The sequence below is a fragment of the Pangasianodon hypophthalmus genome, chromosome 7 (assembly GCF_027358585.1).
Source record: "Pangasianodon hypophthalmus isolate fPanHyp1 chromosome 7, fPanHyp1.pri, whole genome shotgun sequence".
In the NCBI taxonomy this organism is placed as follows: Eukaryota; Metazoa; Chordata; class Actinopteri; order Siluriformes; family Pangasiidae; genus Pangasianodon; species Pangasianodon hypophthalmus.
Window position 1 is genome coordinate 7,576,705 of NC_069716.1, and position 12,761 is coordinate 7,589,465.

The 12,761-nt window shown below is 40.7% G+C and overlaps 1 protein-coding gene across 1 annotated transcript in view; it reads left to right on the plus strand.

The window, feature by feature from the left end:
* fgfrl1a (fibroblast growth factor receptor like 1a) overlaps window positions 1-8,156 on the plus strand; it is a 42,336-nt gene extending 34,180 nt beyond the window's left edge. The window contains exons 4-7 of the mRNA XM_026940730.3: window positions 3,178-3,255; window positions 4,508-4,792; window positions 5,523-5,876; window positions 6,110-8,156. Of these exons, the coding sequence (XP_026796531.1) occupies window positions 3,178-3,255; window positions 4,508-4,792; window positions 5,523-5,876; window positions 6,110-6,501 (1,109 nt within the window). The 3' untranslated portion in view covers window positions 6,502-8,156. The remainder of the gene's footprint in view (window positions 1-3,177; window positions 3,256-4,507; window positions 4,793-5,522; window positions 5,877-6,109) is intronic.
* The last annotated feature ends 4,605 nt before the right edge of the window (window positions 8,157-12,761 follow it).

Sequence of the window (12,761 nt, forward strand, 5' to 3'; positions counted from 1 at the left end):
GTCCACTACTTCCGCACTTCCCTGAAATGATCTTTTGGATGAAGTTTTGAGTTGGAGTGTGGATATCCAGTCAAGGCAGCAGCCTTTCAGTCAGATGTTTTTGGTCCTCTGCTGAATTAAGGAGATCTTGTCAATACCATGAACCACTGTATTTCTACCAATTTCTGATTTGCCAGTGTTTAGACAGAGCACCTTGTTCATTTCTGAAATGCACACTTTGTGCGTTTAATATTAAAAAAAAAAAAAAAATCAGTCATCTTCAGTAACTGCTTTATCCTGGTCAGGGACATGGTGGATTTCAGAATTTGTCTCGCTATGAAGTGAGGTTGCATAAAGCTGAAAACCTCCTGTTGTTTTTCTTTGTTCAGTGTCCTACGATGACTATGTACTGTAATACCTTTGGGAGACAAATCCCAAATCTTTGCTGACTTTCCCCACTCCCCAGATGCAGACTTGATTCTTAAAAGCCTGAGGCAGAAAACTGCATAGACTACAGTCATTATCTTCTCCCTCTGTGCCGGTAATCCTTAAAAGAGGAAAGGAAATGCTTAATGCAAGGTCAGTCCTTATTTGCCAGAGTAAGGCCTTAGTAAAGCTGTCTCGTGCTCCTCAGCATAGCAGGGATAGAGACAGACTGTCAGGGATTGTGCCAAAGTGAGAAGGACTGTAGCTAATCATGCTGCCTCTGAGTCAATAGGAAGGTGACGTTATGGAAGAAGTCACAGTCAGCGCCTTTATAGGAACTTGGAGAATGATTTCAATAGCTCTTTGTAACTTTTCGAAACTCCCCAGGTGCTATGTTATACAGTTGTATCTTAATTTGTGTGTTGTTGTAGACTCAGTCTCAAGTGATTAAAGTCAAAGTGAAGAGAATATTAAAAAGGAAATAGTGGTTTTCAGAATTACCAGCAGAGCATATAGTTGGATTAGTACTTTAAAGTTTTTTTTTTTCTCTGCATGACGTATCCATCCAACAGATGTTTCAAGTTCAAGAGAAAAAGGTTGTGACCCTGTCAGTATTGGGTGAGTTGAATTATGAAAGGTGTAGTGACTTCAGAAAAGTACTGAGGTGATATTTGGGCTACTTCACTTTATCATAGTGTGCTCTTTATGGTATAACACATAACGCTCAAATAAAAAGTGCTTTAAAGATTCACTCGTCTAGTTGAACATAAATACGTTTGACAGGCAGTTAATCTGTCAACTTGTCAGTTGTTATTCATTTTCGGAGTATGACTGTAGTCTGTAATGTAGCAATGTCTCCACTGTGACCACGGCTCATAAATTTTCACCATTTGGAGCTGGCTGTTAATATGAGGCTGTGTAGCACCAAAATCAGTAATGGTTTCCATAAGCTGCATGCTGTAATTCAGTAAATCAAAGCCAAACTAACAGCTAACACCAGTCCACCATACTGATGCTCCATTTGAGGCCTCTGTTGAAAAATACATGGCCTTCAAAACACTCATTTATCATTGATGACTTGACCAGGACATATATGACGACGGAATAATTAGCATACTGCATTCAGAACACCTTGACAGAGCTTTAATTATAGGTGGCTGCAGAAAGGTGGATGCAGAGACATTGTTTTGTAAAGATTTGGATGATACATGACAGCATTGGATTGCTAGAATTAGCAAGAACCATAAATATTGCACTTTTTTGCAAGCCCTGAGAACTCCACACAGCCAATCAGGACGTTTGACTGTACAAGAGGGACATATATTGCTGGCTTCATTTATGATCTAGTTAACTAGCAACTAACTCTTTAGCTCACCACCTTGAGGGCCCCTGAGCATTAAAACATCTGACAGACATAATCTTTGAGAAAAACAGGGCTTAGTGTACTCAGGTTTCCCTTAGAACAAGGCCTGTTTTCTGCAGTCTTCTCTACAGCAGATGTAAAAGCAAACACACAGAGGGGTTATCCAAACAGCTCCGTCACTCGGCTCAGAACCGTTAGAACTGCAGGCTGGTGGACGTGTGAAATGTAGCTCACCACAGTGTCAATTGTACTTAATTAAAGGGAAACAGAAGTTTGTTTAGAAACCCGAAGACCCGTGCACTTTCTTGACTTTCCATGAATCAAAACTAGATTTTGTTCAGAGACGGGGCTTCACTGTTACAGCGAAGCAGCGGTTATGAGCTTTTACAAGAATGTATATGTTATTGCAACTTTGAAAACTGGCACACGTTCTGACCCAAGGCCTCAAACTGCTGTTTTGGCCTTAAGGAGAAGTTTTATGAATGATACTAAACATACATACTACAAGCATTGAGCGGGTCTGCGGCCAAGCCCGGAATCCACTGTTATCGATCCAACAAAAATTTATGCATAATTGTTCCGATGAGTATAAAACCCGAACAAAAGAGCTATGTGCTGATGAGGTGCAGTAAAGGGGAAGAGGGGGTTTTGGAGAGCAGTAATGAAGCTGTAAGCCTAATGGGCCAAGTCTTTTCTCTGCCCAGGTTGGAGCCTCTCCTGCAGGAGTATTAAACTGCGTACACTCTCAGATCAAACCAGCCTGCCGACAGGTTCAAAGAGCTGACAGCTCTGAAAATGCCAGTCATGTGTTGAATGGATGAGCTGGCAGGAGGGGGATGTAACCAGAGCAGAAAGGCCCTGAATTTCCACTTGCATTTTTCACTCTCCATCCCTCCCCACTTGCCTCTTAAAGCTTACTCTTAGGAATTGAGCAAGTACCCCACAGAATAGAGGTCTTTGAATTGCCTGCACACTAATCACGGTCTTTATGTTCTTTGTTTTCATTGCGTTGACTTGAATAATTTCTCTGTCTTTTCTAGAGAGTTTTCTTCCTTACACTAGCACGCAACATTTAATCCAGATCGTACTAGGTTTCTCCAAAAAGCATCTCTGTCTCAGTGCATAAATCATCTCGTGAAACGATAAATCTCGGATAGTTTTTGCTAACATGGAGTCTTACAGTTTCATTTGGCACCCGTAGGCAAATTAATCACAAGTCAGCCAGAGCGCTGCTCTCAGCTACTGTATCATGTTTGTCACTTCACTGACTTATCTCGAGCCAGATTTACGTTTCTGTTAAAGATGAAATCCGCACGAGTGCAGAAACAGTGGTGTATACAGGAATGACTGAAATGCAGAGGTGCGCTTTGATATGTAAGCTTCAAAGACACTGTCTTCTCTGTACGCAGATGACTCGAGCTCAGGGAAGGATGGTGCCAGACCAGCAGGAGATGCAGAGTTCTCCACTGACCTGTCGGGAAAACTGGGTAAGGTGCTAGAGCTCTCTGATCCTCCCTTTGAACTCCTTTTATTCCTATTAGCTATAATTGCTTCCCAAGATCAAGAAGGAATTCATTCCTATTTGCCAAAGAGTTTCATAAGCAGATCTTTTGGGCTTATAGTCGTATGCCATGACTTGAGGTTGTGCATCAGTTTTCAATTGTAAAGTAGAATGTGGTTTGGTGGAAATAAGCAGGCATAAATTTAGTTTATTTTTTTCTTTATGAGTTCTTATTTTATTATAACTGCAAGTGGCCCTTTTCCCATCCAAGCAATTATAAGGATATATATCATTTACCATATGGAAAAAAGAACAGCTACATTAAAAAAAAAAAAAAAAAAAAAGCTATAAAATAGAAATAGTATGCAATTGCTTCTTTATGTTCAATCAAACCTTCTAGTTCTAAAAAGCTTGACCAGTTAGGGGACAGCCAACCCTACACTGGTTTCACTCTTCTCCAACTATAGACTCAAGTTTTGCTTTGGCAATTGCATTTGACAAGCCAAAGAGCAGGCTATTTAAGTATCGTGCAAGGGGGGAAGCATTCCATTCCTCTTTGACGGCCACCATCCAATTCGATATCAGGTCTGAGCTGTTAGCGCCCACTAAGCACTGTTGAATTCAGTAGAGAAACAGGCCGAGTTCACTATTGTGTGTTCTTTCCTGCTGTTTGTTCGAACTCTGCTGTGAGTATAAACAGCCAGCAACGAACGGCCTGGTAAAACTTCAGAGCAGCTGCTGTTTGCTTTGTCAAATTGCCCTCATGTGGTGGCTCTTTGCTCAATAATATTGCCCTCCACAAGGGCTTCACTTCAGCCCTTGTGTGAGATATTTTCATTGTAACATTATCAATGTTGTGAAAAATTACATGGTGCCTTCAGAAAGTCTATAACCCGAGACCCTAAACCCTGCAAAAACACTTACTTGGGATAAGCTGATATTTTTTGTGCTGAATTGGCCATGGGCATGGTATTCAAAAACACGTTACAGGGATATTATATTGGGCTTTGACAGTCAAATAGCTAATTTCCAGTGTTGACTTTAATATTACTTATATTACAGCTTCGGTTCAGTGAGTGGATTAGTAATTTGCTAAAAGCCCTAGCCTTTCCCCGTCATGTATTAGGTTCCATTATTTCTAACATGTATGCTCAAAAAAAAAAAAAAAAAAAAAAAAAAAGGACATGAAATCTGGTTTTCCCGAGGTTCTAAAATTTCTGGGTTTTTTTTTGTTACAGTGCGGCCCCGGTTCACCCAGCCGGCTAAGATGAGAAAGCGGGTGATAGCTCGGCCAGTAGGCAGCTCAGTGAGGCTGAAGTGCACGGCTAGTGGAAACCCTAGACCTGATATTGTGTGGCTGAAGGACAGCAGACCACTCACGCCTGAGGAGGTGGGTGAGAGCCGCAAGAAAAAATGGACACTAAGCCTGAAAAACCTCACGCCGGAGCACAGCGGCAAATACACTTGCCATGTCTCCAATCGCGCCGGAGAAATCAACGCCACCTACAAAGTGGAAGTCATCCGTAAGTCATCTGTTTCTCCCCTCTGTGCTTGTCTCTGAATGTGTCGGACACGATGTGTCAGTTTAATAGACCTGGCAGAGAAAAGGTGTCTGGTTAATGTGCAGTATCTGCTTTTCATTTGTTTGTTTGGCCCTGAAACAAAGGGGCTTTTAAAGGCCTGGTTGAGTTCACAACAGATTGATGTTTTCTGTCACCTAAATTGAGAACATAAAAATGAGCTCAGTATGCAGTGGCTAGAGAGGAATATGAGTGGTGTAATGGAGTTTGTGATAAATGTGTGATGAATTTTGAATTGTATAGTGGTTTATGCTGAATAATGAGTGTTGAGTAATTATTGGGATTATTGGGATTTTGCTGCTGTTTAGTAGAGAGTTGTAAGGCTTTATTAACAGCTTTCTTACCATTGAGTGGTTAGACTGGTTTAGTGTACAGAACTATGACAAGGTTACTGTTTGGTGGTAAATTCAGAAAGCTAGAAAAATTCTATCCAATCTCATTTACCATCTGCTCTAGATTAAATCCCAGCTGTGCCTGCTGACTTTACAAACACACGTTTCCACAAAGCCCTGCTCCAAGCAAGGGGGAGGTGAAACTTGCTCTTGCCTGTGCAAAACGTGGCATCTCCACCTTAATGGATGAACTTTTAGGAATCATTTTAAAAAGAACAAACACAATTTAGTCTACCTAATACAAGTTTTAAATATAGTGCTACTGTTTTTTATATCTACAGAGCGCACCAACTCTAAGCCCATCCTGACCGGCACTCATCCTGTAAACACTACAGTAGATTATGGCGGCACCACATCCTTCCAGTGCAAAGTACGCAGCGATGTTAAACCTGTTATCCAGTGGCTCAAGAGAGTGGAGCCTGGTGACGAGAACAAGTACAATTCAACCATCGAGGTTGGAGAGCACCGCTTTGTAGTTCTGCCCACCGGGGAGGTGTGGTCACGGCCCGACGGCTCCTACCTCAACAAGCTGCTCATTACTCGCGCCAAGGAAGAAGACGCAGGCATGTACATCTGCCTGGGCGCCAACACTATGGGCTACAGCTTCCGCAGTGCCTTCCTCACTGTTCTGCCTGGTCTGTATCACTGCTGTTCTGTTGAATGTCTCTTAATCCTCACATTACTATTGGATTTAAAGTAAAGAAGCTTTGACGCATTGCTTTCAGAATTTTCAGTAGAATAAAATAAATTTGAAAGAATTTTTTGAAATGGACTGTAAAATGTTCTCAGTAACATTAAAGATGGAAATGGATCATTTAGACTTGAGTCAAAAGTTTTTTTGAAGTTTTATCTCCTCTTTGTGTTCTAGACACCAAGCCCCACTTCCCGCATGCCCCTGCCGTCTCGTCTCCTGGGCTCCCCTGGCCCGTCATCATTGGCATTCCTGCTGGTGTGGTCTTCATCCTGGGCACCATCCTCCTGTGGTTCTGCCAGTCTAAAAAGCACTGTTCCTCAGGAGCCATAGTCTCTGCCCAAGCCAACGGCCATCGCCAGCCTCCTCGAGAGAGGCCACTGCCAGGAGCCGATAAGGACTGCATGGGCTCCATGAGCTATGAGGAGTACCTGAGTCAGCAGCAGCAGCAGCAGCTCCTGCTAGGCCCCAAGGTCTACCCAAAGATCTTCACAGACATCCACACACATACACACTCGCACGTGGACGGGAAAGTGCACCAACACCAGCACATCCACTACCAGTGTTAGCCTCTTGATGTCCTGCAGGGTTCCTGTTCAAGGTCTGCGCTTCGTTCATCCCTCAATAGTGACCTCACCAGTGGCAGTTTCTCTTTGCATTGTTTGGATCTGCGGAACTTCAACCGACTTCAAGCAAAAGTGAATGCTCGGGCCAAGCTGCACCACTGATTCTGGAGAACCCATACAAACACATGAGCCAGGTTCCTTCATACAAAACTGTCCTCCTTACGGGATATCAAGAGTATACTTCCACAAGTTAACAATGAGACATGGCTTAGGGGTAAATGACACAATGTGAGCTTGGAGTAAAAATAGAGAAGATGCAATTGTTTCACACAAAACTAAACAGAAAAAAAACACATTTTCAGGTCAGTTCTGGACAATGTACATGGTAAAGGAAAAAAAAAGTGAATGTACTGTCTCTTTCACAATGCATTGTGAACACTGAGCTTCGTCTTTTCAGCTTTGTGAACCTTTGATCTGATCTTTGATCAATCAGCTTTAATGCTCTTTCACAGATGAAGTTTGTGGATATGGCCAAAAGGAACGTTTTCCTTTAGCACCAAATTACATTGAGAACTAATTGTATTGCTGCAGTCTAAACCGAATTGCCTATCAGTGTAGATGTTTGCAGATATACACTATTTTATTAAATCTGCATATGCCAAATTTGGATTTGTGGATGCTAATAAGCCCTTTACTTCTAACTCTCTGCATGAGAGTCTATATGTACATGTTGTTCTTGCTGATTTTGTGAGCTTTCACATATCAGTTGGACTTTCATCTTTGGTACATGAATGTTGCATTATCAGTCTTTTGCAAATGTAGTTGGATATTTAAGTGTATCTCTTTTAAGTGTATCTCCACTTAATGGATAAAAAAACAACACAAGTGCCTGTTTTTTTTTTTAGATTTTAGTGATATCTGTTATAAAGGTTCAGGTACAGGATAATGATACAAATTCCTTTCTCTCAGGTGGCCCTTTTGATTTAACTAGTTTGGACTAGTTTGGACGTATTTTTATTATCTTGACCACTATATGAAAACTGTGTAAAATGCCTTTGACTGCTCAAGTAATGGCAGCCCTTCATGTGTTTTTGGTGCTAGGGCTTTAAAATCGGACTGAAACACAAAATCTTTCCACACTATGAGGTGTAAGAAAGCCGATCCAGCCCATCGTCCCTGCTTTTTCTGTAATCACCCAAATGTGGAAGTGCAGAACACACTGCCGAGTTTTGAATCTATATTAATGCACTTATTCCACAGTTTCATTTGTAGTAGTGAGAACATTTAGGATGATGCTATGTTAGAAATCACTCAAAATGCAAACCCTGTCTAACTGTAAAAGTTAACAGGTGTAGTTAATTTATTTGCTAGCATTATTTTTGTGACCTTAAATTGGGCATTACAGAAATGTTTGAACCAAATAAAAGATTATAGTTTATGGTTTTATTTTTCTTTTTATAGCTGCAATGTAAGCTATGTAGCATATACTATCACGTGTAAAATATTTATATGTGCAGTTTAAAAAGTTAGTAATTAGTTATCTTTGTATGGACAATCTTGTACAGTCAGGCCTCTTTTTATGTGGTAAAAAATGTTATGTTTCTCACATCGAAACATTTAAAATCATTTTATCATTGCCAATAAAATGATAAATCTTTTTTGTGGCTCAAATTGTCGTTTTCCTGTTGTCGCTCTATGTAGTGCACTATTTAGGTGGTAGAAGTGAGGGATTGAGTGAATTCAGACAACAGGATCTAGTAAGTGTTTTCCAGAAACAAATCATCCTGACCCACCATTGCATAAATGATCTTTAATGAATCTTACAAATTACATTTAATTAATTATTAAAAGTGATAATTTGTATTAAATTCTAACCACCACTAATAAGTACCTGTTGCCTTTAGTGGGCTTAAACAGCATTTATTACATTTATATGCAAGTTTTCCGACATGGCAAAGGCTTGTTTGTAATTTCCATTTCACTGACAGTCCACAATATTAGATCTAAATATAAATGGTTAAAAGTATGCCGTGTCATTTGTTTATAAATATAAAAACTGTAATCAATGGTAAACTGATGTGGTATAAGAGGAATAATACATCAGGATGTGCTGTGATGGAAAAATAACTTCTGGTTGGTAAATATATCACACCACCCTGTCATTTATTATTGTCCCAGAACAGCATGCCCTGTCATGTTTTATTCTTTACATATCCGCTCTGCTTGGTAATGTATTGGTCTGTGCCCAATCAGGGTATAAACTGATAAAGTAAGGTTTCAGGGATATGTGATTTTAACAATGTTGATCAGTAATATCACAAAATATTGAAAAAAATTAATCAAAGATCTAGCTGTTCTTTTCAACTGTCTCTGTCACTCTACATTCCTCTACATTTTTTATTTTTTTTTTTAATTGAACAGCCGTTCATGTAGTGGCGAGCAAGTGCCTTCATTGATTCACACTGAAACGGAAACTCTATGCGTCTGTGAAGGCAACACCTGGGAATACCTGCTCACTCCTTTCAAAGAATGAGCCCTCTGTTTGCGTTTCTGTCTTCTTTCAAACAGTCAGAATGGTTCCGCAACAAAGCGGCTGTTTGAAAGGCTGAAAAATAAAAACACCCCCCTTTGTAATAATGTGCACAAGCAGTTCCCCTTAAATGTTTACCTTGCTTGTATAAAAGGGAGTAATGCAGAAACAGAGGAAGAAAGAGAGAGCAAAACAGAGCAAGAGAGAGAGAGAGGGAGAGAGATCGAGGGAAAAAAGAATCTGCAAGATGGGAGTGGAGCCAAGGCCTTTAAAGTCTGCCACAGAACCGTGACAAAAGCAGCCTAATCTCGGTGTTGTCTTTCGGCCCTTTCTTTACACATCCTGCCAAGGCTGCCTGAGAGGAAAGGAATCTCTCGTCGGCCACGCTGACATCACTCAGGCACGGGGTCATCAAAGGCATGGACATGCGGGACATCTGTGTCTGCACAAATGTGTGAGGAAGAGCGTGCAAGTGTCCGCTCATCCGTCCCAATACCTGTTCCCTTCATCTTTCCCCCTTCCTTCAGACCACCCTAGAGGATGTTAGAGACTCGTAAAGGTTTGGAGTCACGTGTTAGTCCAGGGAAAACGTTTCTGTCAGTGCTTTGAAGGTGCAGGGTGAGGATGATGATGATGATGAGCTGGATTTCATCTGCCTTTCATGACTGCCACTCAGTGATGCGTTGAAAGAAACCAGAGCACTGGAGCAACACAGAGAAAACACTCGTATCGTAGTCAACAGGTGGTAGAACACGTTGCTCACATTAAACCCCGGCCTTCCGAGAGTGTCCTTTTAGTTTAGCTTATTTCCTGTAATTACTCAAAGGAGTGCAGGTCGAGGCCACGTATATTGTCTTTCGCTTGCGTAATTGCACTCCGTTAATTGATCTCAGGCGCAGTGAAAGTCGTGTACAGTACCATGAATGATATGGGAGAAATTATTACATCTGTTGACAGGCTTTGTTAGAAGGCCAACACTGGAGATAAAACAGCCTGGAGGTTACAGAAGAGGCAACGAGGATACACTGAGTAAGCACATGCAGAGGACTGCTTTCACTTTTACATGTCTACTCCTCTTCTACATGAACTTTAGACCTCCAGAAAGTATTCTACATAAAACATGGACGTTTCTGTTATAGGAAATTTCGACTCCTGTGAAGTCAATACAAATGCAGAATATTCTATTTATTGTGAAGTTGCATGCCTGTAGGACTATATTAAGAAGACAACTGTTTTTTTTAATACCAAGATGTGTAGTGTGTTAGGTTACACAGATCCTTCATCAACATAACTAACAGAAATGATCAAGTAGTAGGTAAGGATAATAATAGTGAAAAACATACATCAGCTCAATAGTTAGCATTTCCCTTTCTCATCTGACCGATCGCGCTCGCTCTCTCTCTCTCTCTCTCTCTCTATATATATATATATATATATATATATATATATATATGTATATATATATATATATATTTCTATATTCTATATCTATCTATCTATCTATCTATGTCCATCTTTCTATCTATCTATCTATCTATGCCTGCTTATATTCCTGTCATTACAAATATGACCTTTGACCCCTGAATACAAGTGTTTTTCCGTTGCCTCAAGGCAACAATGTGCAGAAGATATGTACATGTTATGAGTCTAATTGTAGCATTTCCTGTCACTGAATGTTCCTGTGAGCAATTCAATCTTGCTATACTCTATTATGACTGTGAAAGCAGCCCCATGTGACTACTGAGAAAATGTTACCCTGCTCCTTTTCCTGACAGCAAAAACAAAAACATCAGCGCAACACTGCATGGAACAAAAAAAAAAAAAAAAAAAAAAAGCTCTACCTGCATGTGAATAAGTGGTTCAAGATGTTGTGGTCAGAACTTTGGTGTGTAAATCATTTCATTAACTTTGCACAAAGGCTCTCTGTTGTATAAAAACAGCCAAGGTTCTGGAATAATGACTTTCGGAGGTGCTTGCTTTATCTCTCCTAGGTGGCATGTCTCATTTGTATGGCCTGAGGCTGTACAAAAGCAAAGGTCTGATTTAGATTTTTTTTCCGTAAAGACACAATGACAGCTGGCCCGAGGGCCTGACGCTCGCTCTCGATGGGCCCGGTGCAGGAAATTACCCCAAATCCCTGCCGAGCCTAAGAGTTCATGCATGTTTCACGTGTACAATGGTGTCTGTTCACACCTAGTCCTTTTTACAGAGCTGTGTATTTCGATGAACTACCGGAGAGGGCCCTAGTTGCTGTAGGCAACACAAAGGAAACACACACATGTGACTGTGAGTTACTGGTTTGGGCAAATCGTGGCATGTGAAGTGATGATAACCACTTTCTATTCACATGCATCCATTATCTGTCATGTATTGCAAAGAGCACGAAATCCTCCAAGGCACAAATACATAGAGATAGAGATAGAGAGAGAGAGAGAGAGAGAGAGACGTGGTAGGTATGGTAGACACTAATCAATCATGCATTTAAACCCCACACAGTAGGTGTTGCATAGGCTAGTCAACTAGTTGACGAATACATTCACTAGCTGTGGGGATGTTGACTAGTCAGGGTGGTCGAAAGAATAGTGAGGCAGACAGTAAAGAAAGCAGACTAAAGACTAATTTGTTAGTATGAAAATATTTCAGGATTAGATTTTTTTATTTAATGAACCATTAATACTTCATCACTCTGCATAAAGTGGAGACATGTATGCATGACTTTTTTAATCCCACTCCTGTCCTCTCAAAGGAAGTTATTATTGTTAAAGCTAAATAAAATTAAAATAAAATCCTTGCACTCTTGCAGAGTGAATTCCATTGTTACCAGCACTGTGTTAAAAAATGCTTTCGGAGCCGCAGGTTGCAACTCACCATCCAACCCCACTCAGCTAGATTACTGTCAGATCAGCGGTGCATGTGAGCTCAAGGAGACCGATCCAGAATCGTTTTGGGATGCTACTGAGGCTGTAGTTGACAATATCGGAAAAACCTCCCAGGCACTGCTGTAAACATTGTGTCCTCCATACATCATTAAGCTATAATGGGCTTCCGCACCATGCTGCGCGCTCTCAGTTTCAGAATCAACGATTTCAGCTCGTCCACACAAGTGTGTTTTAAGAATTGGTACATCCATAAATACTGAAATATGATACACAGATTTATAATTTTGTACATTTATTGCACTGATTTATTTACTTTACATGTGTAGCCTAAAAAAGCCTGAAGCAGGAAATTGTTGCTTGTGTGTGGCTGTCCACTGAAGTGTGGTATGACTTTTTCTTTGCTGTACAAATAAAACAGCCTAAAAATAGCCATGTCGTGAAACAGTTTTTTGCTTTAACTATGGAAAAGATGACTAGTCAACTATGTTGTTGAACTACTGGTCGACTAGTAAAATTAGTAGTTTGTGCAACTCCTAGTACACAAACATATTTGTGACCTGAAAGTTTTAAAAAAACTTCCATGACTCCCCAAGAGCCACTGCTGGACCATTGAGCATGACCATCAACTGCTCAGTTCTATGCTTGGATTGTGTTCTGCGTCACGCTGGATAAAAGCGCCTGCCAAAATGAATAAATGTGAATGTAATCAGATGTTTATTGTATATTCCTGTGCCAAGGTTTGATGGATTTGGTGCCAATGAAGCTTGGCACTTCCTTTCCTAATGTTATTGTTGGCAAGGCCTTTCTATTCTACATTCGAAAGTTGTACCTGCACATGGCCAAGACCGACTTCC